Genomic DNA, 13,598 nt, shown 5'->3' with positions numbered 1-13,598 from the left:
AAAATTCACCTCGTGGTAATCTCTTATAATATGTGACAGAAAACTCCCAAATTCCACTATTTAAAGAAAATATCATCAATTTTTTTTAACTCCAGAAGTGAACATTAACCAACAACTAATCACAACTCTAAGCCTTCTTTCTCTTTACTGCTTATTATTTGCTTCCGACTCTACAAGAATATGCTGTTCCAGAAGACACTTATTAAGATTGTGCCAACTTAATTTCAAAACCACACATCCGCTCTTGTCTTTGGTGTCTGTTGTCTTCCAGCTGAAGATCTCACTGGCACGTCGTTTTTTTTACGCAAATATGTTTCATATGAAAAGGTACCATTTTGATTGTTTCCTAATTTCTTGTATCTCTCTTGATGGCAGTTGCTCTCTCTGCAATTTTCAAAATATCTGCATTTTATATTCCCAACATCAGATCATCTCATTGATTCAATGTTGGCAAAACAATAAATTCAAACTTAATTGAGTCTTATTATCCTGGGGCATAATTTAAACTGGTTAAATTTGAACAACATTCACTCTCTCTTAAAGGTACAGTACACACCTTCAACTTGACAACAATTTAAAGTTACCTTGCATATAAAATTTGTTAGTTTGATTCTGATCTTGGCTGCATCCTAGACTGTGTTTGAAAAAGAAACTTTTCTCGTTGGTTACTAATAAGTGATTGTGTAGAATACCTGCTATTCCTTTGTCATTTTGAGGTATTTCCGAGCCACACTGTTTCATTTATTTTAAAGCCCTTTTGCAGTTGTTCACAGTATGTGGACATTAATAGCCAGGCTAGCATTTATTGCCCATCCACAACGGCCCTTCAAGGGTGGTGAGTTGTCTTCTTGAACTGTTGCAGAGTGGGGTGTCCAAACACTCAGTACTGTTTGGGAGGAAATTCCAGCATTTGACGAGTAACAACACAATAAAGGACTGTCACTATCGTTCCAAGTCAAAGTGTTTTGTGGGTTGGAGGGGAACTTGCAAGTGGTAATCTTACTAATCAGAGATGTTGTCAGAGATGCTGTCAGCGTTTTGATGCATCTTGTAAACAGGTACACATCCATTGTGTTACTGGTGGGTGGGATGTCAGTCGAATATGCTGCTTTGACCAGGATAGTATCAAATATCTTGCATTCATGTGGGCAAGTGAGGAGTACTCCATTGCTTATGACTTGTGCTTTGTAGGGAGTGAACAGGCACTGGGTAGGCGGTGTTAAGTTACTTCAGAATTCTTCATCTCTGATTTCATTTGTACCAAGTTTAGATGCTTGGTCTAGTTCAGTTTTTGGTCATTAACAACTCTTGGAATGTTAATAATGGGAAACTCTGTGAGAGAGAACATTTAAATTCTGTTCTGGTTATTGCCCGGCACTTGTGTGACGAGAATGTTACTTGCGCAAATTCAGTTGATCCCAGAGTCTTGCTACAAATGGATCTGAATAAGAACATCACAATGTGATAAATAGGAATAGGCCATTTGGCCCCTCCGTCTGCCCCATCAGTGAACGAGATCTGCTCTAGGCCTCAACTCTTCTTTAATGCCAGCTTAGCATAGCTGTCAGTTCACTGCTATTTCAAAAATCTACATACTTTTAAAAATACTTTCAGTCATCTAGCCTCCACATCCAATGGAGAATTCCAAACATTGACTATCTGGTCTGGAGCGAGACAATTCCTTTGCAATTCAGTATTAAATCAGTAGTTTGATATTCCCCACCAGTAGAAACCATCTTCTCAATGTCTACCCTGCCAATCCCCCTCAAATCTTTTGTTTCAATAAGATCACCCCTCATTGCTCTAAACTCTGTGTGGAATTACAAATAGTACTGAGCATTCTGCAGGCATTAGTGAATATTCCCAGTTCTGATGCTGTAGATATTTTTCCCATAACCCTGTTCAGAAATGTTATTACACCCCACTGGAGCAGATGGGTTTTGAATTAGGGCCTACTGATCCTGAGGTAGGGATGCTACCACTGCACCTTAATTCCAGTGCTGTATTGTTGAGAAGAGTAAGTTGACACTCCTTGAATCGACTGAGTTTGGTCATGCTTAGGACAATGCTCTGATGATCAACTACTCCTTTGGCACAGTGGTAGTGTCCCTACCTCTAGACCAAGAAACCCACATTCAAGTCCCACCTGCATCAGAAATTTGTTATAACCTCTGTGAACAAGTTGATTAGAAAATATCTACTGTGAGGAGAGCCCAGCCTCTGAGCCAGGAGGCTCAGTTTCAAGTCTCACCTGCTCCGGAGGTGTGTAATAACACAGCTAAACAAGTCGATTGATAATATCGACCCTGAGGAGCCCTTCTGCCTCTGAGCTCTGTTCAGTTGTACCTGAACCAATAGTGTGTAATAACATTTCTGAACAAGTTGATTTGAAAATATCTGTGCTGAAAAGCCCCTGCAGTGATCTCCTAGAACTGAGATAATTGATCTCCAACAGCCTTAAACGCATCTTTTGTTTGAGCAGGAGGTTTTGTTTCAAACGCTATCTTTTATAGTGTTCTGTTAAAAGAGAACAGTACTGGAGTTTCTGGATTAGAAACGCCGAGACCTGTTCCCATCACCTGTTGGTAAATAGAAGGAATCTAGAACTTTGGGCCACAGTTTCTTGGAAAAAAAGGGTCTCCCAATTTAAGATGAGGACAAAGAATTTTATCTGAGAGTTGTTAACCTTGTAATTCTGTACTTAAAGGAGTGATGGATCATGGAAGGAATTCAAGGATAATTTTGGCAGTCTTTTTGGTTTGCAAGAGAATCTAGGGTTATGAAATTGAGACTGGAAGGTGGAGGAAGGCTGCAGTCCAATCAGCCATGATCTTTTGAAATGGCGCAGCAGACTTGAGGAGTCTAATGGCTGACTTCTTTTCCTATTTTTTTTAATTGAAATCTGAAAATGGCAGCTAGGTAATTTAAGATCACTTAGCCACTGGATTAGCAGTCATGTCCACATCTCATGAATGAATTTGATTTAAAAAAAAACCCTGCATTTTTTTTGTTTTCTATTTAACTTGATGTGTAAAGTTGCCAATCTTTTAGGATAATAGGACTGGAAACTACAGTCTAACTGTAGTTATACAGCTTGATGTATTTTATTGTTCATCCATGGAATGTGGGTGTTGCTGGCTGGGCCAACATTTATTATCTATCCCCAATTGGCGTTTGAGATGGCGATCTGTCTTCTCGAACTGTTGCAGTCCATTTGGTGTAGATACACATCTGCTGCTGTGAAGGAGGATGGTGTAGAATTTTGTTTCAGCAATGCTGAAGGAACGGTGATCTATTTCCAAGTCTGGATAGCAGGTGACGTGGAGTGGAACTTGCAAATCTTAGTTTTCCTCTGTACCTGTTACACTTGTTCTTTTCAATGGTGTAAGTCATGGATTTGGATGATGCTTTGGTGAATTTCTGAAGTGAATTTCTTGTATAGAGTACACATTGCTGTCACTGAGCGTTGAAGGCTGTGGAAGTGGATATTTGTGAAGGCAATGCTAGTCAAGTGAATTGCTTTGTTCTGAATGGTGTCACGCTTCTCAAATGTTGCAGTTGCGCTTAGCGTGAGTCTTCCATGACACTTCAGGCTTGTAGGCAGGCTTTAGGGATATAGCTGGTGAGTTACTAGCTGCAAGAATCAGAGCCTTTGATCTACTCTAGTAGCCACAGTACTTATGACTAGTCTGGTTCAGTTTCTGTTCACTGGTAAGCTCCAAATGGTGATTGGTTTGGACACTGTCTTAAGGGGGAGAATGCAGGTAAGAAAAATGTTTTTACACTTGCATGAAATGAGTATATGACAAAGGACTTAATAGACTGTTGTGGTGCTCTATTAAATCCAAATGGAAGGGTATCGTGTTTTATAGGGGAGGTGATGGCCTAGTGGTGTTATCACTAGACTATTAATCCAGACACCCGGGTAATGTTCTGGTTACTCAAATTTAAACCCTGCCAAGGCAGATGGTGGAATTTGAATTCAATAAATATCTTGAATTAGAGATCTAATGACAATGAAACCATTGTCAATTGTTGGAAAAACCCACTTGGTTCACTGTTGCCCTTTAGGGAAGGAAACTGCAATCCTTACCTGGCCTAGTTTAGATACAACTCTAGACCCACAGCAATTGATTGACTCTTAACTGCTCTCTGGGAAATTAGGGATGTACAGTAAATGCTGGCCTAACCAGTGACCCCCACAACCTGTGAATGAATAAAAAGAACTCAAAGCATTATAATGTAAATTAGAAGATCAGGCTGGAAAAGTGGTGTTGCAGAGTTATGAAAAAGATTTTTTGAATTGAAGTATGTGAAATCTGATTTAGGTGAAGAATGTACAATGTTATGGACTAAGCCAGACCACTCAACATTCTTAAGCAGGCAGCTCAGACCTTAACTTTGCAATTTATTTCAGTAAGTGTAAAGTGAAAATTACCTGGATTAAGTTAGCTAGGTTGACGACTACTAGATTTTAAAACACAAAATTTATTCACAAAATTACACCATGTAACACAGAACAGAATAAAGAACCCCTACAGAACTCGAGTCTATCCAAACTAGCCTTAATTATGCTATTCCAAATATACATAGCGGTCCCAACAAAACTCCCTTTAAAAACCAGTATAAATGGAACACTTGCTTAAGGTTGAAGTTGAAGGGCAGAAAGAGAGACAGAGTTTCCACACAGCTCCCTGTTGAAGTTCCAATCAGTTCAAGACTGAACTAAAAACTGCTCAGCTCAGCTAGAAAGCTGACCACTCCCCTTTCTTTATAGAGGTCATTTCTAAAATATGACCACTTTGGCCTGAAGTCTCATCTGTTTACATATAAATAAAAGGCCTCTCAAAATCCTTTTCATCCCTTTATCAAACCAGACTGATCGGAGCCCAGCCTGGTTTAATACCCCTCTGAAAAAATCAAGGACAGTGTATCCTTGAGCCAAGGAGCAGCTTTGTGACAATAATAAAGAAATGGATGGAAACTGAAGTGCAAATGACAAAAAACATATTATTTGTCTCCTAAAATCAGTGTCAATTTTAGTGAGATCCTAATATAAGCAGATGGAAGTAGTGCAGAGATTTGAAGTTAATACTCTGGCGACACTTGTTTAAATTTCACCATAGCAGCTGGAGGAATTTAAATTCAATTTAAAAAGTAAATTCAAATAAAAATACATTGGTTTTAATTTGGCTGAAACTAAATGCTACCATTTCAGAGTTAGCGTTTCTAAAAATGAAATGAATGATAAATCTCTGTCATCTGGTCTGTATGAAAAGACCTCGAAGAGCTTTAGCCGTTCTCAATGCTGAATGCTGGTTTTAATATCACTCCCACCACCATCATTGATTGGAATGATTAATATATTAGAATCTGAATCAAAGCAAGCATTGAATTTTTTTGAAGCTTTTCTATTAAGAGGAAAGAACTGAATTGAATTTTTGAAAATTCTCAATATTTTTCAAAAGCCCAGAACTTCTTTCAAGTCAAAACTATGACTTGAAAGAAGTTCTGGGATTTACATATTGATAGGAACCTGCATTCATATTGTAAGTGATATTAAAGATTAACAATCTAGGCTTGTTCAATACATTGCATCAGTTGTATGACACTTAGAATTTATTCTAAAAGATCAATGTACTGTGATCCTGTCCTGCTAGGTATCAGGGGAAGGAGCAGTGCTCCAAAAGCTTGCACTTCACAAATAAATCTTTTGGAGTATAACATGGTGTTGTGTGACAACTTTGGATCATTTGTAATGAAAAGTGCAAATGCATTTATAAAAGTGCTATATTCTATATATGTAATGAACATTATGCACTCCTGCCTGTTTATTTTGTAGATGCAGCTTCTGGACAAGTTTCCTGTTGAAGGAGGACAGAAGGATCCTAAATTGCGTTGTATCCCATTCTTACCTGGTGAGAAACAACCTAGTAATCCATTTATTACTCACTGTAACTTTAATTCTTTGTGCTATTTGCAGATCTGTTCAATTACATCCTGTGGTGTAATTTGCCTCATACTGTCTTCAGCTAAATTACATAGAATTATGAATAATGTACAGCATAGGAGAATCCATGTGACCAAAGTGGTTTGTGCTGGTATTTATGCTTTTGTAACATTGCATCATCAAACCTATGGAATTCAAATTGCTTGTCTGTTGGGAATGAGTCTAAAGGACATCAATCATACCCTCGTAGGTGGTGGAACTGGACATTCCAGTGTTCATGTGAGAAAACTGAACCAAGTCAGATGAATTGGCCATGTTAAATTGCCCATAGTGTTAGGCGCATTAGTCAGAGGTAAATGTAGGGTAGGAGAGTGGGTCTGGGTGGATTATTCTTCGGAGGGTTGGTGTGGACTTGTTGGGCCGAAGGGCCTGTTTCCATACTGTAGGGAATCTAATCAGTGTCTTTGGATGGTATTGCCCAAATTCAGCACAGATAGGAGAGGGCAATTGTCGACCTTTTAGGAAGGTAATACCGAAGCAGAGAAAATAAAAAAAAGTGCTGGAGATGCTGTGCTACTATTGGATTAGTAGGACTGAAACTAAGTGAGAAATATCTTTCTGAGCTGGACAATGAGAAATTTTGGAGGAGTTTGCTCATTTGACTGTGTTAAAAGTTTCAGAAGATGAGGAATGATACACTATAGCTTTAAGAAGATGTAATTTTTGACTTAGGGCTATTTTCAATGTTGTTGCAAAGAGCAAAAGTCTAATTAGGGAATGTTGTTGGTAAAATTGGCACAATTTGAGTAGCAACAACAGTCCAGACTTTTAGGAAAGAAAAGGGAAGTTGAAGGTCGGATAAACAGCTTGTAAGGATAATGAGATCAAGGGTAGATTTGTTTTTCTTTTAATGGAAGGGTATGATGAATTTAAACTGGAGAGGTGGCAGCCATTTACAATGTCATTACTTTGCATCAGTGTTCATTGAGGAAAGGGACATGAATGTTGAGATTAAAGATAGAAGTTTGATAACTCTAGATCACTTTGACATAAGTAGGGAAGATGTGTTGGGTAGGCTAGAGGCCATTAAGGTGGACAAATCCTCAGGATCGGATGAGCTATATCCCAGGTTGCTGAGGGAGGCGAGAGAGGAAATAGTTGGAGCCCTGACTGATATCTGACAGGTGCCGGAGGACTGGAGGGTTGCTTATGTCCCCCTGTACAAGAAGGGTATTAGGGATATTCCGGGTAACTACAGACCAGTGAATCTGACGTCAGTGGTGGGAAAGTTGCTGGAGAAGGTACTGAGGGATAAAATTATTTATATTTAGAAAAGAATGGGCTTATCAGTGATAGGCAACATGGTTTTGTGCTGGGAAGATTGTGCCTAACCAACTTAATAGAGTTCTTTTGAGGAAGTGACCAAGTTGATAGATGAAGGAAAGGCTGTAGATGTCATATACATGGAGTTAGTGGATAGCAGTTATACGAAGGGAGAAAAATTGCAGATCCAGTCAGGTAGATGAGTTACCTCCAGGAAAGGTAGGAGAAGGAGGCAGATAGTGCAGGTGTCTCCTATGGCTATCCCCATCTCAAACAAGTATACTGTTTTGGAAAATATAGTAAGTGATGGATTCACAGGGGAATGTAGCACAAACAGCTAAGTTTCTGGTACACAGTCTAACTCTAATGGAATCTGATACATCCATCGTTACAAGCAATCAATTGTGATAGGGAACTCTAGCCAGAGGCACAGACAGATGTTTCTGCAGTCAACAACGAGGAATCAGAATGGTGTGTTGCCTCCCTGGTGCCAGGTTCAAGGATATCTGAGTGCAGACTATTCTCAAAAGATGAGTGGAACCAGCAAGAGACCATTGTACATAGTGGCACTAATGACATAGGAAGGAAAAAAAGATGAGATTCTGAAGGGAAAAGACAGGAAATTAGACAGGGATTTAAAAAGGAGGTCCTTGAGGGTAGGAAAACCTGGATTACCCTTGGTGCCATGAACTAGTGAGAGTAGGAATGGGAGAAAAAAGCAGATGAGTGCGTGGCTGAGGAGCTGGTGCAGGGGCGAAGGGTTCACATTTTTGGATCATTGGAATCTCTTCTGGAGTAGAAGTGACCTGTATAAGAAGGACAGATTGCATCTGAATTGGAAGGGGACAAATATACTGGCAGGGAGATTTGCTAGAGCTGCTTGGGAGGATTCAAACCAGCAAGGTGGGGGGAGTGGGACCCAGGGAGATGGTGAGGAAAGAGATCAGTCTGAGACAGGTACAGTTGGGAAACGCAGTATGTCAAACAGTCAGGGCAGGCAGGAACAAAGCAGAGAACAAGGTAGTACTGATGAATTAAACTGCATTTATTTCAGTGCAACATGCCTAATAGGGAAGGTAGATGAACTCAGGGCATGGTTAGGGACATGGGACTGGGATATCGTAGCAATTACAGAGACATGGCTCAGGGATGGACAGGATTGGCAGCTTAATGTTCCTGGATACAAATGCTATCAGAAGGATAGAAAGGGCGTCAAGAAAGGAGTGGCGCTTTTGACAAGAGAGAACCTTATGGCTGTACTTGAGGATATTCCTGGGAATATATCCAGTAAAGTTATCTGGGTGGAACTGAGAAATAAGGAAGGGATGATCACCTTATTGGGATTGAACTGTAGCAACCCCCAAACCCCCCACACCCAATAATCAGGAAATTGAGAAACCAATTTCTAAGGCAATCTCAGTTATCTGTAAGAATAATAGGATAGTAATGTTAGGGGATTTTAACTTTCCAAATATAGAATGGCACTACATAGTGTTAAAGATTTAGATGGAGAGGAATTTGTGCACAATAAATTTTCTAATTCAGAATGTGGTTGTAACTACAAGAGGAAGTGCAAAACATAACCTACTCTTGGGAAGTAAGGCAGAGCAGGTGACTGAAGTGTTAGTGGGGGAGCACCTTTGGGGCCAGTGACTGTAATTCTATTTGTTTTAAAACTGTGATAGAAAAGGATAGAGCGGATCTAAAAGGTGAAGTTCTATATTGGAGGAAGGCTAATTTTGACGGTATTAGGCAAGAGCTTTCAAGGGTTGATTGGGGGTGGATGTTTGCAGGTAAAGCGACAGCTGGAAAATGGAAAACCTTAAAAAATGAGTGTCCAGAGACAGTATGTTCCTGTTACTATGAAGAGCAAGACTGGTAGGTGTAGGAAATGCTGGATGACTAGAGAGAATGAGGTTCTGGTCAAGAAAAAGAAGAAAATATATGTCAGGTAGAGTGAATCCTTATAACAGTACAAGGGCAGTAGGAGTATACTTAAGAGGGAAATTAGGAGGGTAAACTGGGTTAAGGACAATCCAGAGGGATTTTATACATACATTAAGGACAAAAGAGGATCTATGGAGAGAGTGGAGCCCCTCAAAAAGCAGCAAGGCAGCCTATGTGTAGAACTGCAGGATATGGATGAGGTACCATATGAGTATTTTGCAACAGTATTTATTGTGGAGAAGGACATAGAAGATATAGAATGTGGGGAAATAGATGGTGAAATGTTGAAAAATGGATGGTGCTGGATATCTTAAAATGCATAAAGGTGGATAAATCCCCAGGACCTGATCAGGTGTACTGTAGAACTCTGTGGGAAGCTAGAGAAGTGATTGCTGGGCCCCATGCTGAGATATTTGAATCCTCGATAGTCATTGGCGAGGTGCTGGAACACTGGAGGTTAGCTAACATGGTGCCACCATTTGAGAAAGGTGGTAAAGAAAAGCCAAGGAACTAGAGACCAGTGAGCCTGACACCAGTGGTGAGCAAGTTGTTGGAGGAATTCCTGAGGGACAGGATTTACATGTATTTGGATAGGCAAGGACTGATTAGGGATTGTCAACATAGCTTTATGCGTGAGAAATCATGTTTCTCAAACTTGACACAAAAGGGGCTCAAAGGTAGAAGACAGAGGATGCTGGAGGAGAGTTACTTTTCAGTTGGAGGCCTGTGACTAGTGGTGTGTCACAAGGATCAGTGCTGGGTCTGCTGCTTTTTGTCATTTATATAAATTATTTGAATATAACATAGGATGTATAGTTAGTAAGTTTGTAGAGGACACCAAAATTGAAAGTGTAATAGACAGTGAAGAAGGTTAGTGGTATTCCTGATGAAGGGCTTTTGCCCGAAACGTCAATTTTACTGCTCCTCTGATTCTGCCTGAACAGCTGTGCTTTTCCAGCACCACTCTAATCCAGCATCTGCAGTCATTGTTTTTACCTAGTGAAGAAGGTTACTTCAGAGCGCAGTGGGATCTTGATCAGTTGGGCCAATGAATTGAGGAGTGGCAGATGGAATTTAATTTAGATAAATGTGAGGTTCTGCATTTTGGAAAGGCAAATCAGGGCAGGACATACATACCTTAATGAGTGTTGCTGGAGAGTGTTGCTGAACAAAGAGACCTTGGAGTGCAGGTTTTATAGTTCCTTGAAAGTGGAGTTGCAGGTACTTAGGAAAGTGAAGATGATGTTTGGTATGCTTTCCTTTATTGGTCAGAGCACTGAGTATAGAAGTTGGGAGGTTGTGTTGTAGCTGTAAAGGACATTAGTTAGGCCACTCTTGGAATATTGCCTGCAGTTCTGGTCTCCCTCTCCTGTAGGAAGGATGTTGTGAAACTTGAAAGACTTCAGAAAAGATTTATAAGGATGTTGCCAAGGTTGGAGGGTTTGAACTATAATGGAGGCTAAGTAGGCTGGGGCTGTTTTCCCTGGAGCGTTGGGGGCTGAGAGGTGACCTGATAGAAGCTTATAAAATCATGCGGGGCATGGTTGGGGTAAATAGACAGAGTCTTTTCCCTGGGGTGAGGGTGTTCAGAACTAGAGGGCATAGGTTTAGGGTGAGAGGGGAAAGATTTAAAAGGGGCCTTAGGGGCAACCTTTTCATGCAGAGGATGGTGCATATATAGAATGAGCTACCAGAGGAGGTGGTGGAGGCTGGTACAATTTCAACATTTAAAAGCATCGGGATTGTATATGAATAGGAAGGCTTTAGAGGGATATGGGCCAAGTGTTGGCAAATGGGACTAGATTAGGTTAGGATATCTGGGTGGCAGGGTCTGTCTCCATGCTGTCCATCTCTGTGACTCTACTGCTGAAAAGCTTAATTTTTGAATGCGTGGGTCTAAACATTATCTAGTGAAAAAGCATACTTGTTGTGAGTCTCTACTGAGTTTGAGTGGTTTGATTGACTGAAGCTTGTGATAAGTGACTGTAGAAAGGAATAGTTAATTAAATGCTTATATGCTTTTACTTTGTGCATTGCCATATTTTATTTCTGTGTGGCCAAAATGAAGGATTGTGCAAAAATTCTCACAGCCACTTTCGTCTTCAAAGTCCATCTTTCTTTAATTAACGTTTATCCGAATAGTAAAGCCTTGGTAAACATTATGGTTTCTGTTGCATCATTCAGGCCTACTTGTGAATTTGGGTTGTTAACACTTACTTTCCTATTTCCCCCTACCCCACTCCTTCTCTAATTTAATGAGATTATTGTAGGAAAAATGAAAAATGCTTCATTGAGTTATTGGCTCCCAAATTTTTGCTAATTCCAAAAAGGCTCAATGCCTGGACATGTTCTTTATTCCTAATGGAGAACTGGTTTTTGTATATGAATGCATGTAGCTCCTAGTAGGCATGTATGAGTCACTCTGGCACTGAAATAGGGCATGTCAGAACACTCCTGCAGGGTAATGGCTGCCGCATTGGATCATTGCTCACCATGTATCACACATGTTCACAAATGGCACTAAGGTAGTCCTATTTGGATCAGGAAAGTGTCAAATATACATCAAAGTGCCTTAGTGTTACCCTCCAACAATTGAGCAACAGATAATGTTTGACTCCTATAGCAGCTTTGGACGTTTGAACATAGTGCAGGGTTCTTTGGTTTGACTTAGTACTCCACAGATTCCGTACACTTTGGCAATCTCCAATAAAAATATTATTACATCCTTGCTGTGTATTTTCTGCTGTGTGCATTTTAGTTTGTTAGAGAGACAAAGCTGCTGGAATGCACCCAGTCTGTCTTTTTAGTCTATAATGCCTGGTTGTACTTGACTACATATGAAGGAACATTCTGAGGCATCCACAAGATTGAAGTGTGAAGGTACAAACTTTGCATAAAGCATGCACGTTGGGGTGAAGTCTCTTGTCCACAAATTACAAAGATGTCCAACATATTAATTTATAATGTAATTATCTTATAAAGATTGTGTCTTTTTATTTTTGTGTTTTTACATTTTTGGACTGAAATGAGAATGAAGTCCATGGATTTAAAAGGATGGCTGCAAGTTTTGAAAGTAAGGAATTTCATACCTATTGTGAACTGTGCACTTGTAGATTCCAGCAATGTCACAGAATTACAGAAGTATTATGGCGCGGAAGGAGTGTCTGCACCAGCTCTCCAAATAAGCAGAGAGGCAATGGCCTAGTGGTAATATCGTTACATTATTAATCCAGAAACTCAGTTAATCTTCTGGGGATCCAGATTTGAATTCCATCGTAACAGATTGAATTTGATGAATATCTGGAGTTGAGTCTAATAATGATGACCTAAGCAATTGTCAAAAAAAAACCCTCATCTGGTTCACCAATATGATTCAAAGAAGGAAACTGTCATCATTACCTGGTTCGGCCTATATGTAATTCCACACCCACAAGCAATATGGTTGACTCACAACTGTCCTCTGAAGTGGCCTAAAAGCCATTCAGTTGTAGCAATGGTCATGAGGTTTTAACAGAGAAATGAAACTGGATGGGTCACCTGACATCGACTAAGGCACTGGAAACAACAATTGCAAAAACAGCCCTACTGCCTCTGAAGATTCCTCCTTACTAACATCCGGTGGTTTGTGCCAAAATTAATAGAACCATCTCACAGACAAATTCAAACTGTCTGGGCAGAATCCAGACTTGGGCTGAAAACTGGTAAGTAACACTTGTGCCATCAAATGTTAGGCAATGATGATCTCCAGTAAGAGATCATTTAACTGCTGTCCCTTGATATTCAATGGCATTATCATCATTGAATCTCCCATTATCCTGGAGGTTAGCATTGACCAGGAACTGAATTGGACTACAAGAGCAGGTCAGAAGCTAGGAATATTGCAACAAATAACTCGCCATTTGAATCTCAAAGCTTGTCCACCATTTGCAAGACTGAAGTCACAAGAGCGATAGAATACTTCCTACTTACTTGGATGAATGCAGCTCCAACACTCAAGAAGTTTGACATCATCCAGGACAAAGCAGCCCATTGATTGGCATTACATCCACAAACATCCACTTCCTCGACCAATACTCAGTAACAGTACTTTGCACTATCTACATGATGCACTGCCGGACTATACTAAAGATCCTTAAAAGCATCTTTCAAATACAACCACTTCCATCTAGAAGGATAAGGGCAGCAGTTACATGGGAATTCCACCACCTGCAACTTACCCAACAAGTCGCTCATCTGTCCTGTCTTGGAATTATGTGGATGTTCCTTTGCTGTCGCTGGATCAAATTCCTGGAATTCTCTCACTAGTGGCATTGTGGTCTACATACAGCATGTGGACTACAGTGGTTCAAGGTGGCAGTTCACCGCCATCTTCAAGGGA

At 40.2% G+C, this 13,598-nt stretch overlaps 1 protein-coding gene across 1 annotated transcript in view; it reads left to right on the top strand.

The window, feature by feature from the left end:
- Nucleotides 1-13,598, top strand: part of sh3pxd2aa (SH3 and PX domains 2Aa) — a 306,310-nt gene that overhangs the window by 63,810 nt on the left and 228,902 nt on the right. Inside the window, exon 3 of the mRNA XM_060842142.1 lies at nt 5,843-5,918. Within this exon, the coding sequence (XP_060698125.1) occupies nt 5,843-5,918 (76 nt within the window). The remainder of the gene's footprint in view (nt 1-5,842; nt 5,919-13,598) is intronic.

The sequence above is a fragment of the Hemiscyllium ocellatum genome, chromosome 22 (assembly GCF_020745735.1).
Source record: "Hemiscyllium ocellatum isolate sHemOce1 chromosome 22, sHemOce1.pat.X.cur, whole genome shotgun sequence".
In the NCBI taxonomy this organism is placed as follows: Eukaryota; Metazoa; Chordata; class Chondrichthyes; order Orectolobiformes; family Hemiscylliidae; genus Hemiscyllium; species Hemiscyllium ocellatum.
Note: the sequence above shows the minus strand (reverse complement) of the source record. Positions and strands in the feature narration are given on the sequence as shown.